General features: G+C 38.5%; 1 protein-coding gene across 1 annotated transcript in view; it reads left to right on the forward strand.

Moving 5' to 3' along the window:
- The window catches only part of LOC133534500 (peroxidasin-like), a 70,040-nt gene continuing 52,751 nt past the window's right edge, over positions 1 to 17,289 (forward strand). The window contains exon 1 of the mRNA XM_061873659.1: positions 1 to 1,156. Coding sequence (XP_061729643.1) covers positions 996 to 1,156 — 161 coding nt within the window. The 5' untranslated portion in view covers positions 1 to 995. The remainder of the gene's footprint in view (positions 1,157 to 17,289) is intronic.

Consider the following 17,289-nt stretch of genomic DNA (forward strand, 5'->3'; position numbering starts at 1 on the left):
TGCACAGGCAAGTACTAAAAAATAATAATAAATCGTTTATTAAAAGAAAAAAGATAAAATTACATAACTAGCTCAGTGGTCCCACACTAGGCTAGGCCTGTATCGTGGTGACCGCTCTACAGACTGCAACTGCAACTCTACTAACTGCAAAAAATCGTAAGTAATATGTTCAAATTCTCCAATTTTAACGTGAAATATAAAATATTTAGAGAGCATCGCCAAGCGGCCCGACCAATCCACAAACCGAAGTATTGACATGCGGCTGTTAAAATCAAAAAAATACCTATCGATTCCTGAAATTCATAAGAAAACAGGCGTTAACGTAGGCACAGTTTAAAATAGACTTTAATTGTTGACTCACTTACGGTTTAAGCTAATTTAATTGTCAATACTAACGCTATGGCATCTCCAATGTAAAGTAAACCCTAAATGGCTCAATGATTAAAATCTGTGTACATAACTTGTTGTACTAAGAAAATAACTTCTGAACCTTATTTTATCTCATATAAATCATGAGTTTCGTATCTTACCATATTTAGGGAATGTTATCGGTAACATTGGTAACTTACTCGTAATATTCCCAAATGGAAACTTACCCGTAGCGCGAATGTTTCCGCAGCCCATTACTAATTCCTCCTTTTATTAATTAAGGGTCATCTGGGTTTTTTATGTGTTAATAGTAATAGAATGTTCTTGTTTAATTAACTATTATTTTCCTGACCTCGGAAGCCCAAGTCCTGGGTAAGATTTATCAGTTTGGTTGGTGTTGGAGGTGCGAGCGCGCGGTGCGGCGGGCGCCGGACGGGATTTCTCGCGACACAGGCTCGGCACGCGCGCGGCCCGCACTCGCCGCTGCGCTGCCACTGCACTCCTGGCGCGTCCGCCGGCCGGCCGGTCGTCTTTCCTCGGCCTCCGAGACCGCCCCCGCACCTCCAATTGCATACACGGTGTCGCAACGAAAAAAACTTATCTGAACTTTGTTCCGAAAAATTACAATGAGACTTCTAATTTACTTTAAGTTTCTTTTACTTTTAAAGTTAAGTTTAACATCGGGCCAAGTTTGCCCGCCAAAATGCGAGTGCGTCCGAAACGCGGTGCGGTGTCTGCGCCAGGGGCTGACTGTCGTGCCGAAAGTTCCATCAGACATACATACTCTGTAAGTATAGTGTTTATATCAGCGTTGGTCCCTTCTATTTATAACCTGTTGTTAGCCTGGTTATATGTGTACTTATGATGTTACATTGTAGAGCGCGGCGCGAACGAGTCGCAATGTTTTTGTTGCGAAACGTATCTTAAGAAAACATGTTTTTATAGCTACCAAATAATTCCTAGAAGCTTGCGTTTGCGAATATGCTTACATTAAATTAGTTTTGGCAGGCGAGTCAAGTTTGCCGGTGTCGCAAGTTGCCGGCGGCTGGCGAAGACGGCCGGGCGCAGCGATTTTATCGGACTATGCCTGTTTAAAAAAAAACTTTTTGCGATCCGATCAATCTTAAAACTTGAGTTTGCTATACGAACTTTCCTCTACGGCTCTTAGTAGTCAAACCACCCAACGTATTGGTATAAATATAATTATGTCGTAGTTGTAGTACTAGTACCTATATAGGAGCTATAGCTCTATTAGCATATTTTAACAACCTAGGTACCAATGCCACAATTTAGGTATATCTAATTTGTGGCATTTCTAATATTATGAACTGATAAAGTACTATCTCGTAGTTTCATAGGTTAGATTATGAATAAATAAATCTGAGTAGATTTATATTCGGAGAACAATTCGCGGTAGGGGTACTCGCCCCCTACCGCGAAACGTGGCACTTAACATAAATCTTGCTCGAAATAGGTAAGTGCCTAAGCTATTACCTGCTTGCACAACTTAACATTTACTTATTTAGCTATAAGTCGGTTTATTTACATATTTAACTCTAGAGACCTTTGTTATCAATTTAATGGTATTATCTAAGTACCGACTACCGAGGTCACTAAAACACCGCAAATATCCAAGGAATTACTTTGAATACGACTATTTTAGTAGACACTCATAATTTTTTTAGTCTTAGGTATAGTTCGAATAGTGTAAGTATTCACATATAATTTGGTCCCTATCTAACCTATCTTACCCATTACTACTTAATCATTCTTTTGGTTGGTTGTCACCAGAAAAAAGACAGAATTTACAATTTAAATATACCTAGATATAACTAGGGTTGCCATAATTATTCGAAACGGATACGGGAAAATGGGGCAGTAATGGCAGTAGGCACAGAAACAATGTGGTTGAAAATAGTTATTTGTTTTACAAGGGGGCAAAGTTGTTTTTTAACCGCTCCTGCTATCGTATAGTATTGATACCCGAGCAAGCGAAAGATTCCAAAATTGAAACACGAGCGTAGCTAGTGTTTCAAGAAGTGGAAACTTGAGCGTTGCGACGGTTTCAAAGCACGAGGTTTAAATAAACTTTGCTTCGGAGTGAAACACAACATTTTTCACCACACCAAAGCGAGGAAAATACTAACTATGAAATACCAAAAATATCAAACCAAATCAAATCCAAATGAACGTAATAAAGAATTTATTATTCAAAATCATCATTTCAAAAGTCAATTCTACCAGCTAACACAAGGAAACAACTCAAAATTTCCATCTGATTACTTTGCCCCACATGTGGATAAAAAAATACAACACGGCCTTTACCAGTTGGTGTGGTGAAAAGATAATTGTGACCATTTATATACGTATTCCACAGCGGTATTGATATACGGGATAAAAACGGGACGGGTAAAAATACGGGACGCGATACTTAAATACAGTGACAGTCCCGTGGAAGAGTTCCACAATTTTATTAGGAGGGAGGACGATAGGATTAACTGTAAAGTATTCAGACAAAAAATTAAACTAAATCTACCCAGCCGTCTTCGGGAAAAGGAAACATAAAAAACAAAAGATCTTGGCGAAATGAAAACCCTCATGTTTTCAAAGTCTGTTACAAAACTGCTTAAACCCTGATAATAACTATGTTAGCGCAACTAGAAACAGACGGATCGATCGGTGAAACTTCACATCCAAATATTATCAGTCGAATTAAGACAATTATTTAAATCTCATTTCAAATTTACATATTTCCAAAAGTACATCAAAATGCATGAAGAATTTCTTTACAAAGGGTAGGTACACGTCTCCGGCGCTCTTAAGTATTCTAGGTAGGTAGTAAAAGGTTGTAAAATGATTGTTTCATAATGCCTGCGTACAAACGGCACTGTACATTTAATGTACAAAAATGTTGATCCCAAAACTGGAGTAGGTGGTAATCTTCCTAAGTAGGTATCTTAAAATAAACAACGGGTGACGAAATCCCGCCGCCGGACTCGGCCAGGAGATAATGACGGAACAGTTACGTATGATATTTATCACTCTTATCACTGCATAGATAACACCAACTAAAAATTAATCTTGACACCGTCCGATAATATTAAAGGACATTATTACACAAATTGACTAAATCACACAGTAAGCTCAACAAGGCACAGTATTGTGGGAACTTGGTATAATTGTTGGTGCAATAAAGAATATTTACTTACTTAGACAACGATTTATAAAATAATAAATATTTATTAGAAAACACCCGTGACTCGGGAACAAATATCCGTGCTCATCACACGAATGAATACCCTTATCAGGATTTGAACCCGAGACCATCGGCTTCATGAGCAGGGTATCCACTGGGCCAGACAGGTCATCATAATCTGATCTCATCTATCGTCATCGTCTAAATCTGATTTCTGAATACACTGACTATTTTTTTACCATCTATGCATTAGTTTCATAAAGCAAAAACAAATACGGTTTCATAACAGGGCCCTTATTCGACATGCTAAAAGTGACGTTTCGTGTTGATTTCCATTTGATGTGAGAAATATTGTGACTTGTCGAATTGCTATTATCACCACCTGTCAGTGAACAATATCCACACTAGAGGCGGGGCGTTGTACCGGAATAGTTTTTGGAACAGGTTATTTGTAATAGACTACTTTTAGCTTGTCGAGTATTTAAAAGTACGGACTTTGATTTCTGAAATAAAACAAATATGAAACTTTTATCACCTCGTACCTCCATTCTTACCGTTACTTTAGGTAAAATAAAATTTTGTTAACAGATGGTCGTCTGGGTGTCTGTTGTATCTAAAAATAATGTAATAATATATAACAAAAATATGACAATAGATTCATAGCCTTCACTCAAAACGTCACCATATTTCCGACCCTTACCGAAATAATAAGTCGATATTTGTATAAATAATCCTTATTTGTAAGACGCCTAAGCACGGCAAATACGTAAACTGCCTATTGGGGGTCATACTCGTAAAACTGGTATTTTAGACGTAGGTACTTTTGGTACGAGTAACAGAGACGTACTTTTGGTACGCAGTCCCAGCTCTAGTCAGGATTCTAGTTGTCAAATATAAGCGTGTCGAATACGTATTAGTTAACTGTCAAATGAAATTAGATCAACGGTAGACTTTTTTGTCGATGGGTATGGCTGCCATGTTTGGATTTATGACATTTAAAAGGGGATCCTAAGGCAGAGAGTAGTTTTACCTGTACGATTTTGATTCTTCTACTGGACGCAAGATGGAGTTAGCTGCCAAATTCCAATCAGGCTGACGCAACTAGGAAGAAAAAAGTTTTGTATGGAATTTGTTTCGCAAATCATTGCCAACGAAGAAAAAGAAAACGTCAGTGCTATTTATTCTGTCAAGTTTACATCAAGTCTACTGTCAGCCTAATTGCTTTGTTTGTTTTGAAGGCTTCAATGTTTTGTTCGGGTATTTCGTGTAATTTCTTCATTATTTAGTGCAAATATCGAAAATAGTCAACCGTGATCAGAGTAAAGAGCGAGTTTGTTACAATGCCAGCGAGAAAACGGTTTACTAAGTGTGAAATATGTGGCAAGCGAGCCACTCAAGAAAATCACGAAAAAAGGGATTTTATGGCGAAATTTCCCTTGGATGAAGACTGGTAAGTATTGCTTTAGATACTTTTGACCTTATTTTGGGTCAGCAGGCTATAAACACATCGAAAATTAGATATTTTACATTATTTTTCGTTGTGAACTAGGGATGTACTATAACTATCGATAACTGTAGTTTTATTTGTATATCAGTGTAAATAATTAAATTAAATATGTGAAATTTCCTTAGAACTAGCATGCAATATGACCATAATTAATTCGTCGAAGCTTAATAATGCATAAATTATCTATTACTTATGCATTAATGGTCATTAGTTAACATATTTTTTTTATCTAGTGATTATTTAATATATTAACCTAAAATGTAACAAAATTAATCTCTGTTTTTATGATAAATAAAGAAATATTATAGGACATTATTACACAAACTGACTTAGTACTAAAGTATGAATGGCATGTGTTGTGGGTACTTAGACAACGATATATATATATACCCACAACACATGCCATTCATACTTTAGTACTAAGTCAGTTTGTGCAATAATGTATATTACCATTATAATGTACATAGACCTAATTTATAAGTATTTATAAATACATAGAAAATACCCATGTCTCAGGAACAAATATTCATGCTCATCACACTAATAAATGCCCGTTCCAGGATTTGAACCTGGGACCATCGGCTTCATAGGCAGGGTCGCTGCCAACAAGGCCAGACCCGTTCTCATGATTAACAGACATATAAATACATAAAAAGTTAAAGCATTGATAAAGGGTTGTTGATAACTGGATGCCGAAAAACATGATTTATAGATGCATATTAGCGCGAAATAATCAGTTGATCATCTCATTAGCAAACACATGGAATATAAACTGTAGATAAAGTCATGTTTTTCCAAGGCTGTATGTTTTCAGATGCAGGCAGTGGGCCAAATTTGTTGGGAACGAAGACCTGATACATCTTCCCATAGAAAAGTTACATTTATTCAAACATGTATGTGCACATCATTATGAAAATCAAGCATTTAATAAAATAAAAAAACACGACTTAAAAACTGTATTAAAATAATTCGGGTCCACATTAAGCCCGACCAGATAGTAGTCCAATTAAGAACTATCCACTTTATAACATACAACTTAAATGTGGACTCGATGCTAACCTGATTTCGAGTACAAAATTTGTAGACAGGAGCCTATGTTTCAACCGTCCCCATTTTATCGATATCTATAAGAATCGTAAGCGTGTAGCGTACTACACTATTTAAATCGCTTATGTTGGTACTATGGTTCTTTGACAGTTCTTTGTCGTACATTTTGGTAATGATTTGCGAAACAAACTGATTCCACTCGCTAGTATGGAAGTCCCGTCTCTTAAAACGTAGTGATTATATGCTCTTTGACAATGACATGCAGTTGCGTCGATGTAGATCTATCATAAAAACGTACATGTGACGCATGTGACAATTGTCCAGGATGAAAGAAATATCTTGACAATTAACATAAAGCAATACAATACCACAAAATGTCAACAAGAAAACAGATTTATTATAAAAATACAAATTATATACAAAGCTTCATTTTAAAACCAATGGTCGTGGGTTCTATCCCCGGCTCTTAACAATGTGCATCTTGTATCATGTACCGATTGCTTTTCAGTAAAGTAAAATATATTATCATGAGGAAGATGGAGTAGCCCCAATAAGGTATATTTTCCCCTCTGGGTTAGAAGGTCAGATAGTAGTGAGACAGGGAGATATAGTGAAGAATGCGGAAAAACAAGCATTTATTGTGTTGTTAGGCTAGTTCTTTTTTTCAAAATTTGAAAACGAACGCAACAGCATGCTCAAAGCCCCCTGTGAGTCAGAATCTGTTAAATTCAGGCTTAAGACGAAACAGGAGCTGAGCCCGTACACAAATTTGAGATTTTTAGGTAAAAGGTAAAAAATATCGCCGTCGCGCTGACGAGTGTGGCACCCCGTACCTAGCTAGAGACTATCCCTTGTGTGTGTACCAACAAACCAAATTTTAGACAAATATGATACGTCTTCTTCTTCTTTGTCGTTGTACTCTTTGCAGAGCGTCGTGGTCAACTGCTGATATCAGGCGCAGATGTTGCTTGCCGTACGATTTCTCGCCATTTTTCGCGGTTGGGGGCCATTCTGGCAAATGCGTTCAGGGGACCCTTCATGGCAGATTTGATTTGGTCAGTCCATCGCATAGGTGGCCTTTTGCGCGGTCTTTTTCCGTTTGCTCTACCCTGCACCACTAGACGCTCTATGGAGTCGTTGTTCCTCCTCGAGACGTGACCGAAAAAACTGAGTATGCGGGTCTTTACGAGAGTCGAAAGGCGCTGCTTGATACGGAGTTCTTTAAGGATGGAGACATTAGTCCGAAACTCGGTCCAGGATATCCCCAGCATTTTCCTCCAGCACCATATTTCTAGGGCGACTATCGTCTTCTCCTCTGTCTTTCGGATAGTCCAGGTCTCCGCAGCGTATAAGAATATAGGAAAAACGAGGGCCCGTACAAGCCGAACCTTCGTGGTGTTTGTGACGTTTCGGTGATACGTAGCCTATACGTAAAATCTAGCCAAGACAAATCCTTTATAATTTCAGGATTTTCTACACAGCACAGAACATGGCACCCATATAGATCTCAATTCCGTTGTCGGCGAGTCAACAACGACACATATTCTTAATATTAAACTTAATTGGTTCTCATTTCACATTTATGTTTTAAATTAATTATAGGCATAGACATACCATATCCTATTGTAAGTACAAAGTTTCAGAGCAATCTAGCAAGTCATTTTAAAATGAGAGCGTAACTACATTTGTATGGAGAACCGAATTTGCTGCGGACGCACAATGTAGCATAATCGGATTAGGACCAACCTCGAAATCTCTGTAACAGTCATGAAATTTATTATGTATGTAAATTATAGGCCCCTTTTTCATGCCCAAACCATTTAACATTTGGGGACCTCGAGGAATCCGAACCATCTTGGGGCTTAAATGGAAAAACTAGGCATTTAGAAGTATTGCTGTGTGACGAACTAACATGTGATATACTAATTCTCACCGAGCACTTTCTTCGCAATAACGAAATACAATCCGTAACACTAAACAATTACGACCTTATGTCGTACTATTGTAGACCCACAATTGAACGCGGGGGTAGTTGCATTTACGTAAAGTCAAACATCAGGGCTATAAACAGACCGGATTACTGCGACCTATCTCGCGAACAAATATTTGACACCTGCGCAATATATCTCGTAGATGATGATATCCTTGTCGTAGGAATCTATCACTCAAACCTCACTAGTAATTCAGAATACTTAAAACTGTTCGAAGACCTGTTGACCAAAATAAATAACGACAAGATGACAGCAATTATAATGGGAGATATTAATATTGATCTCTGCAATAACACTTATATAAAACGGCAATTGCTAGACGTCTTATCCGCACACGGTTTCACTCAATATATCCAGGACATCACTAGGCGGGATGGCGAAAGTGCGACTCTGCTAGATCATGCTTATTCAAACATTCGCGACGGGCGAGTGTCCGCGGCCTGTGTAAACACTAATCTAAGCGACCACACGGCACAGCGCATAGCTGCGCCCCGCCCCCCTCGCCACCGGCCACCTGTACCGATAAGGAAACGAGTATTTAGCAACAAAAACAGAGCGTCTTTTGTCAATGCGCTTGAATCAATAGACTGGTATGAGCTGGCTAATAAATATCACGGCGAGTGTGAACCATTCGCAACAAAAGTTATTAATATAATGAGATATTTGCTTGATATATACATCCCAATTAAAACCATAACCCTACACGCAAAAAGTAGTCCGTGGATAGATTCCGAAATGATAGATCTGAAACTATTAGCATTCGATTTTATAAATCTCTCAAAAAAATACCCCACTAATCTTTCCTTTACCGATTCTTCAAATAAAATATTAAATTTATACAACCTGAAACTCAAAACTAAGCGTACAAATTATTTTAACAACTTAATTAGCAATAATCCAAACAAAAGCAAAGCAATGTGGAATGCTATTAACACCGAGCTGGGACGTACCCCCCGTGAGCGAGTTGACTACACGGACCTGCTAGTGGACTGCGCCGGCAACCCGTACGCCACGAAACAGCTCGCGGTGGACGCGCTCAACCGTGAGTTCGTGACGGCCGCCACTGCGTGTGGCGCGCCCGCCGCCGACCGCACCATTTCCATCACCACCTTATCACACGAGCGCATTGCCACCGACTGCTCAATAAGGCTCAGACCTTTCACACCAGACGAAGTCGTTCAGATCTTTAGAACATCTATAGCATCCAAAAACAGCACTGACGTGTACGGCCTATCCGCCAATCTCCTCAAGCAAGCTAGCCCAGCGATCTCATATGCTTTGGCTCAGCTATTTAACTGCTGCATGAGAAAAGGTGTATACCCGGAGAGCTTGAAAAAAGTCAAGATAAGTCCACTGTATAAAGGTAAAGGCCAGAAATCTGCTATTAAATCTTACCGTCCCATATCTTTAGTACCGTGTCCAAGTAAGTGTCTCGAAGTAGGATTAAATAAAAGACTTCTTGATTTCTGGTCGCCTAGGAATGTATTCACTGACAGTCAATATGCCTACCGCCAGGGTCGATCTACTACCGACCTGGTGCGTGAAGTGGTGCGCTGCGTTATGCTGGCTCGCGAGACAGGACACAGCGTGGCGGTGATCTGCTGCGACCTGTCCCGCGCTTTCGATACGGCGGATCACGCCCTCGTTGCCGACAAACTCGCCCATTATGGCGTACGGGGACCAGCTTCCCGACTATTATTATCATTTATGAACGAGAGAGCCCAAATTGTAGTCGGCGATGGCGGGAAAGTCAAATCCTCAGAATTACAAAACTTAATGGGTGTCCCGCAGGGATCGTGCCTCTCCAACACATTGTTCAGTATTCTGCTAAACGACTTGCCGAAAACTATAAAAGGCGCTCAAATTTTTATGTACGCCGACGACGTAACGGCGGTAGTAAGTACGACTTCTGGACGGGAGTTGGAGAGAGCACTAAATGACGTAATGAATCAGCTGCACGAGTGGTTCCGCACAAACGGCTTGGCACTAAATAAAGAAAAAACGTCCTTCATGACGATCAGACTGAACGGCCACGCCAGCTCACCCCTGAGAGTGTGTGCGGGCGGTGCCCCTATACAGCAGGTGACCTGCATACGACTTCTCGGGTTTCAGCTGGACAATGCTCTAACTTGGGAAGCGCATATCAACGAGCTGTGCGGCAAGCTTGGGCGCGCGTGCTTCGCGTTGCGGAGGCTTTCGCACACCGCCGGAAGACCCGCGGTGCGAGAGTGCTACTTTGCCACAGTACACTCGCTTCTCACCTACGGTGTGGAACTGTGGGGCCGCGCAGCAGACTGGAAACGCGTGTTCGCCATGCAAAAAAGAGCTGTCCGCGCTATGGCCGGTAAAGCAGCGGATACCCCTGCACGTGACCTCTTTCGGGATATAAAGGTCCTTCCCCTCCCATGTCTGGTTATACAACAGATAGCGGTGTTCACGCGAGAAAATATTGCCAGGTTCAAATGTAAAGGTATTAACGACAAGTACAGACTTCGCAGTAACAAACATAAAAATAGGCTGGTAGTCGAATCACACCGACTCGCCAAATCAGCGAAATTGATCCATATTTTGGGACCATGCGTCTACAATCGCTTGCCCGACACTATTCGAATAGCAGCTACCACCGCAGCTTTTAAGAAAAAATTAAAAATGTGGCTCATGACTCACTTATTTTATAGCTTTGAAGAGTTCCTTAACCTACCTATTCTAATATAAATCATAAGTAAGTGTTGTATACTTTGCCTTACGCGTAATAATGTTTAAATCATGAATTAAGTATGTATAATACCAACAATGGTAGCTGACCTGTAACTATGTTATGTTATTAATAAATTATTTGTATTTGTATTTTGTATTTGTATCTTGGAAAATGTGTACCATCAACACAACAGTCAACATTAAAACTTATTAAATTCTACACAAAAAAGTCCTCGATATCTTTGCAGAACAATACATCTTGTTATAGAGAATACTTGCTGAATCTAAGTTTAACGCTTATACACTTCCAAGGGACATTCTCTTAAAAGGAAACTCGGAGGAATATGAATTCTATTTTTAACTATACATTTGTACGTGGTCTACCCCAATATTAACATTTTACTCTACTCTGACTAAACCAGAAAGAAGGGTTATGGGTGTAAGTACTGATGATTCAGTACACCCAGTAGCTAGGTATTAGGATACTGGACGGATTTTTTTAAATGACGTATCGTTAGATTCCTCTTACCATTCACAACCTACTTTTACTTGTTCTATTAAAAAAAAATCAATACAGCCGCCTTGAGAGGACTCCGAATATTAAATCATATTTTTTCTTCTAGCGCCTAAACTATTGAGCGGAGTACAGTAAAACAGACATCAGTAGATCTACAGTTAGTATACAAGTGCTATGCAATACAAAGTTACTAAAATTAACGGAAGAAAAAGGTTTAGGGCTAAATAATACGTCATTTAAAAAATCCGTCCAGTATCCTAAGCTACAGGGTGTCCTGAATCCTCAGTACTTATACCCATAACCCTACTTTCTGGTTAAGTTGCAGTCAAGTAAAATATTGATATTGGGGTAGATTATGTACAAATGTATAGTTAAAAGTGGAATTTTTATTCTTACAAGTTTCCTATTAAGAGAATATCCCATGAAAGGGTATAAGGGCTAAATCTGGGTTTAGCAAGTATTTTTTAAAGCAAGATCATTTTTTTTCGCAAAGATGTCTAAAACTATTTTATGTAGAATTTTATAAGCTTGAATGTTGCCTTACACGATTATTGAATAAAGAACGTAGATTTAGAGTAAAACGCGAATTTCTCCTGGATGGTCCACATTTTCCAAGATGGCTGCGGTTCCTCGAGGTCCCCAAATGTCAAATGGTGTGGGCATGAAAAAGGGGCCTTTAAGGGGCGTATATACATACCAAATTTCATGACTGTTCAGACATTTCGAGTTTGGTCCTAATCCGACTGTGCTAATGCCACTATGTACGTAAACTGTAACTGTACTGCGGACTTCACGTTATAATTTTTTAAGTATTAACGTTGACATAGTAACGAAAATAATAAACACGTCAATTGAAGTAAACAGTATTATTATATGCAAGAAAATTTTGCAAAATAGGTACATTAATGATTAATATGTAAAACACCATTAATTATTGAATTATAATTATGATTTTGTGTTAAAAAATATGAGACCAATTTTACAGCCCGATTACACGGGCTACATATTAAAAATGATTATCATGGAAACAGTAAATATACACAGGTGAACAAAGTTATAGTAAAATAGGTGCATAATTTCAGAGCTTGCCTGGCCCACCTGTACCACCTACCATGACCACGGCCGTCTCCTACTATTATTTTTTTCTAATACCTATGGCCTTACTAGCGAATAGTATTCCATGTTCTTGATCCAGAATTTAAACCCTTAACTACATATTTGTGGCACTTGGGGTTGAATTTGAAACTCTAGGGCACTAGCGTGGCTCTATGAGAGCGCCTTATATAGGCTTCTGGTGACCAGAGGATCAGCATTGTTAACCAGCGCGGAAATGCACCCAGCCTTCTGGGCACCCTACCGAGCGACCAGAATATAGGGCAAATATTTTATGTATACGTTTTTGACTTAAGTGTTTTTATCATGTTTTATATTTAAACTTACAGATGTCGAACTACCAGCAAAGTTTTTGAAGAGGTGTAGTTTTTATATTTCCTGGTACCAAACTGATACAGGAAATTGGAGCATCAGTAAATAATCTACACCGAAGACAATGAAATATAGTCACATAATACTTTAATGATTTATTTTATTAAAGAAATCGGTAAAAAAATGTGTTAACTGAAAAAGATAAATTTTATTTTATTTGTAGTTGAATAACAAAATATGTATTTAATCTCCTTTTAACATAGGAATTCTCTTTGTGTAGGTACATATAAATAATAGGTACTTAGGTCTTGGTAAGTAATATAGACAGTACAGTAGGTCTTATCTTAATAATTTGAGATCTCATACATGCGTTCCGATATATCTGATGGCGACTGTACATACAATGGGGTCGCGTATACGAGTACAAAGAGCATTAAAATAGTTGTTGATAGACCAAGTGAGCGAGCTACTATGGTACCTATCTTTATATCAATTTTATGCATTATGTAATAGCGCAATACAGAATTTTTTTTTGACAAATGTAGTATTATTTTTATAGTAAATAACCGGCCAAGAGCATGTCGGGCCACGCTCAGTGTAGGGTTCCGTAGTTACTCTTCCGTCACAATAAGCTAAACTGGAGCTTAAAGTGTAATAAATGGTACCTTTCACCCGAGTTAAACAAATAGGCAAATTTGCATAATCAGTACCTAATTAAAGTAAGTCTTTTTACTATGAAGGGAAAACATTTTACGATAACTCAAAAACAGCTAAACAGATCATGTCCGCTATAGTTTTCATTTAATGTCTTTCTTAAGCTCTACTTCCACGATTTTTTTCATATTTTTTGGACCTATGGTTCAAAAGTTAGAGGGGGGGGGGACACATTTTTTTTTTCTTTCGGAGCGATTATCTCCGAATATATTCACTTTATCAAAAAATGTTTCTTGAAAACCCCTATTAGTTTTGAAAGACCTTTCCAACGATACCCCACACTCTAGGGTTGAAGCGAAAAAAAAAATTCACCCCCACTTTACGTGTAGGGGAGGTACCCTAAAAAAAATTTAATTTTTAGATTTTATTGTACGACTTTGTCGGCTTTATTGATTTATATATCCATGCCAAATTTCAGCTTTCTAGCACTAACGACCACGGAGTAAAGCCTCGGACAGACAGACAGACAGACAGACAGACAGACAGACAGACAGACAGACAGACAGACGGACATGGCGAAACTATAAGGGTTCCGTTTCATGCCATTTGGCTACGGAACCCTAAAAAGGTTATTCATGAACCATCTCGTAATTTAAAAAAAACGGACTTTATCTCTAAATCATATGCCTTATATTTACAGATGTGTTAGGTTACAACTTGGTTCGTGAATGTGGTTTAGAAGCAACTTGAGACTGGGTGCGGAGTAAATTGCATCATTTTTTTTTACAATTTTGAGCGTTTATAGGAGAATATGTGGAGCGAGCATTATTCGACGTGTAGGTGTGGGTTCAACAAAAAGATCGCATGTCAATAGTTCTTTATTGTCGTTAAAATTCAATTAATAATCGCCTTTATCGACCATCAACTGTGTGGTCACTTTTTAATTGATTGACGTTGTCAGGTACAGTTTCACTACTCGCCGCCGCATTGTTCATAGCGCATTACTTATCCTATCGAATACAAGATGTCGCTGATTCCTGTAAACTTATGTTTAAAAAAAAAGACGCTTTACTCTATGCCATATATTGTAGGAAAGGAAGGGTATTCCCTGTCGTACGTCAAAAAATCCAAGATGGTGCCCAAGTCCATGGACAATAAAGTCTAGCAATAAAATCAACACTTGTCAAAATTTGACATTAGCAATCCACAGTCAGGTGACAATCAAATCAAACCGAACCACTTCGAGTTCAGAGCCATTTCAAACTATATAGTAGTAATAAACAAAGTTGATTTTTGTTTGATAATTTGTTCTATGAATGAGTTTTGATTGTTCCAAATGATAATATCCACAGTTGATAGAATCAACACTTGATACAATCAACATGCGATAGAATCAAGTGTTGATTTGATGTGGACGCGAAATTTGACAGTTGTGCATCTCGAATAAGGCCCCAGCTCATCTCTTTCTGTAACGAAACTATATAACTGACCCGCCCCGTTTTCGTAGAACCTTAACATATCAAGAAGCACTCTATTGATAGGTGAAAACCGGAAAATCCGTTTAGTGGTTTTTGAGTTTATCGCGAACATAGAGACAGAGAGACGCGGCGGGCGACTTTGTTTTATAAGGCGTAGTACAAGCCTAGTATATGAACCTATCTTAATGAGTTAACTAGACACCACTAAAAAGCTCAAGTTGCCAATATTCACCCTTGCGCGACTTTAGACTTAAGACTCGAAGATATAAATTGTTACTGACTGACCTTAAGCTTATTTTTAAGACTCGATTAAAGGCGACAAAACTGCTACCTACCAAAAGACTATCAACTAAAAGAGAGTCTCTAAGCAAAAGATGATCTTTAAATACCCTTTTATGCCTATGTCTTTTGCTATTTATATATGATGTGCCAACTACAATAGTCGAGAGTTACTTAATTAGTAATTTCTTGCTGAAGTACCTGTAAAATCCCGGTGTAAGAAGACTAAGAGCTTATTATACAAGAAATTGAACTTATTATTTCCATGAAAACATATAATTACTTTATTCTTGTTTTGAGACTACAAGACCGACGAATTTTAACCGAGTTCAAAAAAAGGAGGAATTTATCATTTCGCCCGTTTTTTAACCGACTTCAAGATTTCAATAGGAGGTTATCAATTCGGTTGGTATGTTTTTTTTATGTTTGTTACTTCATAACTCCGTCATTTCGGAACTGATTTTAAAAATTATTTTTCTGATTGAATCTATAATATACAGATCGGTCCCCTTTTTGTCAAAACTCACTTTTGAAATGATGATTTTGAATCAAATGTGAAGAGCAGACATATAGTGGTTTTTGTATTTTCATCAACAAATCAAGCATTTACATTTAAAAAGTGACATTTGATGAAGTGGAACTGCTGATGATGATCAGAATGGAACTCTTCAACGACGCATAATTCACATACGGCGATTTGTCCTCTTCGCTGTGTTTGTGAAGCAAATTAGATTTTTAAGACAATTTTTTGTCAAGTTCGAGTTCTGACGATGGAGTCCATGAGGAATCGAGGGAACTCCTCAAATGTTAACGGCATATATATAGTGGTCTTAGTATTTTCATCATCAAATCGAGCATTTACATTTGTAGAAGTGACATTTGATGAAGTGGAACTGTTGATGATGAACAGAATGGAACTCTTCAACGCCGCAACGTTTGGCAATTTGTTCTTATCGCATGTTTGTGAAGCAGTTAGGTTTTCAAGGCATATTTTAGTCAAGCTTGAGTTCTGATGATGGATTCCATGAGGAATTGAGGGCACTTCTCAACTCTTTTAAGCAAACTTATAGCCATTTTTATTATTATTTCATGCATGGTGTGAAATAATTTATTTTAAATACAGTCTGTACCGTTCGATGAGAGTTGTGGGAGAATTAAAACTGCAGCGTTCATGCAGATAGGTAGTGCAAGACAATTTATTAAAGTAAACAACTATACTCGATGACATTTAGAACCCGTAACGCCATCTGTTCGCGGTAATGAGTTTTAATACATAAGATAGATAGGTTCACATGCAAAATTAGGACTTTATAATTATAGTGAATACATAGTAGATGGCGTAAACAACTAAAAGCATTAATTAACTTGAACATACTCCCCCGGAAAGGACGGAGTCCTTTACACAAGGTAAAACACATAATTTAGTTATAGATCTTTGAATAACACCAGAAATTGTCCGTATTTCCTATGTCCGAGTTAAGCCATCAGGTCCTGGATGCTTCCCTATAACACGGCCCATTGGCCAGCTTCCAGGCGGGAGTCGTTGATCTTTGACCAATACCAGATCGCCTATGTCCAGATCTTTGGTTACGCGGTTCCATTTATTTAGGACGTTGCTGAAGACGGGTTAAGAACTCCTTCTGCCATTGTCTCCAAAAATCTTGCAACATCTTTTGCGTAAGCTGCCATCTAGATAGCTGGTGAATCTTAGAGTCCGTATAGTCATCATCAGGGATACTAACAATAGTAACAATCTGTTCAGTGGTCAGAAAATGACCTGGGGTTAATGGTTGTAATGACTCCGGATCGTCATTGAGAGGGTATAAAGGCCGAGAATTGAGGCATCCTTCAATCTGGGCGAGTAACGTCGTCAATTCTTCAAAGGTGAGGGTTGAGTTTCCTATTACCTTTTTCATATGGTATTTGATTGATTTTACGCCGGCCTCCCATATACCACCAAAATTAGGAGCTGCAGGAGGGATATATTTCCATGTAATCCTCATATTATCTAACTGGGCTGCAAACTCATCTGGGATTCTTGCTTGACCTTGGCGCCACATGGCTATCAAGTCCTTCTTGGCTCCAATGAAATTTGTGCCATGGTCGCTCCACATCTCTGCGCATCGTCC

Source organism: Cydia pomonella, chromosome 1 (assembly GCF_033807575.1).
Source record: "Cydia pomonella isolate Wapato2018A chromosome 1, ilCydPomo1, whole genome shotgun sequence".
Taxonomy (NCBI): domain Eukaryota; kingdom Metazoa; phylum Arthropoda; class Insecta; order Lepidoptera; family Tortricidae; genus Cydia; species Cydia pomonella.